The sequence below is a fragment of the Brachionichthys hirsutus genome, chromosome 12 (assembly GCF_040956055.1).
Source record: "Brachionichthys hirsutus isolate HB-005 chromosome 12, CSIRO-AGI_Bhir_v1, whole genome shotgun sequence".
NCBI classification, from domain to species: domain Eukaryota; kingdom Metazoa; phylum Chordata; class Actinopteri; order Lophiiformes; family Brachionichthyidae; genus Brachionichthys; species Brachionichthys hirsutus.
This window is the reverse complement of record NC_090908.1, coordinates 2346001-2349339: the sequence shown is the minus strand read 5'-3', so window position 1 is coordinate 2349339 and position 3339 is coordinate 2346001. Positions and strand designations below refer to the sequence as shown.

General features: G+C 53.9%; 1 protein-coding gene across 1 annotated transcript; it reads left to right on the top strand.

Moving 5' to 3' along the window:
* Window positions 1-1302: 1302 nt before the first annotated feature.
* LOC137902387 (NALCN channel auxiliary factor 1-like) lies at window positions 1303-3012 on the top strand. Its single transcript, XM_068746473.1, has 3 exons — window positions 1303-2033; window positions 2662-2768; window positions 2936-3012. The coding sequence occupies exons 1-3, from the start codon at window positions 1303-1305 to the stop codon at window positions 3010-3012; spliced, it is 915 nt and encodes a 304-aa protein (XP_068602574.1).
* Window positions 3013-3339: the final 327 nt, after the last annotated feature.

The window sequence follows — 3339 nt, the reverse complement described above, 5'->3', positions numbered from 1 at the left end:
GCCGGAACAGAGCGCTTTGCTGTTTGCTTGTGTCGCACAAAAATGGTTTGACTGGAGTTCGATGAACACTTTTAACCCTGCAACAAATTGCACAATAGCCGGCCTTAAGCATAAATGAATCAGGCAATCATCTCCTGTCTTATCCTAACATGAAGCCATTAATGGGGAACAATCCTCTCATTGGTAGCCCTCCAAGCCACGCACGCTGGCAATGATTAGTGGCTTTGAGATCGAGGTTAACGCAGTAATTTAACTACAGCTCCCCTCTCTGTTTCTAAGTCCTTGTTTTAAACACGCTGTCCAAACGAAAAACTAATGATTAGATAAAAAACCCACTGACGGAGAACAGGTATACGCGCTGCTGGTAATCCTAAAAACACAACCCTTGGGTATTCATTTCGCCTCTGCTATGATTAGAAGCTCCGATCCGCGACGCTCGGGCCGGATCAATGACTTTTAAGGTCTTAATTTCTCAGCTGCATTGTTGCTGTGACGAGCAGGTCGCATCCATCCTGCGCCAAAAGCAAGATGTCGACGAGGCTGCCTCGTCAAATATCTGCCGACAGTCATTCATGAACAGCAGCAGTCAAAACACCTTTAAGCACCTTTGCGCTCCCTCCCCCTCCCTGGATGAGAGTGTGTTCGTGGGTGTGTGCGTGCGCGCGCGCGTGTGCACGGTGGTAATAAGCTGCTCCTCCACTGCGCAACGATGGAGCTATCGCAGCGATGGAGATGACGCAAACAGACTCAGCGCTCCGAAAAAGTGTTTCAAGGCGAACATGGCGGCAACTTAACCGCGGTTCAAGATGACGATGGCCGACGGGAGACATTATTCTAGGCTCTTCGCCCAGCGACGGGACGCAGGAGGACGCGCGGTCGCGTCGAGAGGACTGGTTGCACTCCTTTAAGTCCATCTGCAAAGTGAACGCGGCAGACGCGCAGCATCAGCACCGAGAGGCTCGCAACAGCTGGTCTCCGTGCGTTCCCCCCCGACCAGAGAACGAGCCCGGGGATGGACGGTGGGGGAGAGGGAGACATGCGGTCAAAGAGGACGCCGTTTCCTCCCGGAGAGCCGTGGAGAACCGGGATGCGGCAGCGCCAAGCGTAATCTGTGCGGACGCGCTAATTGAATCGGAATAGCTGCACCGACCGTCGCGGGCGCCCTGGAGCGGCGAAGGTACGGCGCCCCGCCGCTACGGAGGAGGACAACCAACCGGAGTCCGCGTCTCCTCCCAAGTCAATGAGTATTGTGGCAAAGCAGCCCCCGCGGTGGAGTCGGCCAGGGCAGCGCTTTCCTAAAATATGACCAGGGGTGCTTGGATGCGTAGGCAGCACGATGAAGGTTTCCGAGGGAACGAGAAGCCCTTCGCCGAGTCGGAGCGGGCCCAGAGATGGCGACTCTCGCTGGCGTCGCTGCTCTTCATCACCGTCCTGCTCTCGGATCACTTGTGGTTCTGCGCCGAGGCGAAGCTGACGCGGACCCGAGACAAGCGGCCGGACGAGGAGCCCGCACGCACGGACATGGCGGAGCGCCCGGACTCCCTCCGCCGACCGCGTATCCCGACATCGCCGGAGCCCCCCCACCGCCTCGCCGGAGAGCAAGGTGTTATTTTTCTAGGGAATTCTACTCTGTGGCGGATGGACACCTGTCACCCCGACAGCCTGTCCAAAGACTGCTTCACGTTCACGGACGCGCGGACCGTGTGCCTCGGCCTCTCCGGTGGATCATGGGACAAGGGGGCGCAGCTGGCGTACGTCAATCTGAGCGATTTGTACCTTTCCTTTTGTAATTCCTACTCACTTTTGGATTTGTTTTACGGGTTTACGAGTCCGGGCGTTTCGAATTGCACCCTGAATACGGCCACGGGCGCGGACCAGCGAGGATGCAGGGAGTGTGTGCGCGCTTATCAGCATCTGGACCAGGATGCGGAAAAGAAGTACCGGGAGTTTGAGCTGCTGGTTCAGAAATACGAGACGGATGCATACTCCGTTCGGACATGCATGCAGGAATGCAAGGTAAGCCTGACGAGGCCAAATCGCGCACGCGCACACATCTTTTCCCACACACACACACACACACAAGCATGCCAAGTGCATTTTAGAGGGTGGGCTCTCAGTCGTCATGGCAACCGCTGGGCATATCTGTCAGTCTATAGTGTAATTGTAATTGTATTTTCTTTTGTCGAGTTGTTGGATCAGTTCACCTGGCACAGGTAAACAGCCTTCATCAGATCTTCACCACCCTCTTCTTCATCTTTCTGCTTCTTCGGTCCTCCGAGTTTCACCCCTCTAATGCGTACTATATATACTCCATGAACTGTGACTGTGGAGGTGATGTTTGGCATTCGGAGTATCAGGGCCAGGCTTGTGCTGCTGCTCTGAGGGCAGCGAGGGCTCTGATTGGTGCTCGTTTCAGTGTTATTAATAGCGCGAGTGATTCCTGCGCCTAATCCCGGCTTTGTATTGTCCCCAGTTTGCTTGTTGTTCAAATGGCACGACAGCATCACCGAACAGACTGTGGAGTACACGATGCGCATGTCAACAACATGGCGTGCTCAGAGTCCACGTCACCTATATGCACGCACACACACACACACACACACACACACACACAGATGAGAACCTGTAAAATTGCGACATGGTGGGGATTCGTCTGTTTGATTGGCTGTGCAGTGAACCGTTGCAGCGGCTGCGGAGCCGCTGCTCGCTGTCCGTGGTGCTGAAACAAGGCCCCGCTGAAGGCCCCGCTGAAGGCCCCTCCGGAGCACGTTTGTGCCTTCAACTGTGTAAAACGATATCCGTTGTTTTAATCAGGCCGATTTGAATGGCGGTGTGTCGTGTGCTTTCCTTCCGGCATTGGGTTAGTGACTCTGGGGATGTGAAAAGTCGATGCAGGGCTAATTCTCATGTAGCTTTCACTGCTCTGTATCTCCAGGCATGATTTTTGCGCAGCAGTTAACATTTGAATGCCGATGGTGTCAGGCGTTGTACTGGGAGTTCTCACCAGACTAGTCTAAAGCAGGTGAACCTGCATAATCACCATAACAGAATATACTTCACCTGTCACAGACTGACCCTATAAAAGCAGGAAGTCTTTCCTCAGAACTGCCCTGATGATGACTCTGCAGCCCAAACCCATCTCTAGATGCACGCGGGCAGCCGCCCAGCTAACTGGGCTGTGAGTGGTGACTATTCATGTGTGTGTGTTTAATGAAAAATAAAATCAGTGGGAGGATATACTGAGGATAAACCTCCATCACAGTGGTAACGTGTGTTTATTTAGTGTGAGTCACACCTTATTGCTATGCCAGTGTCAGAGAATGGATGCATTCTGCAGCT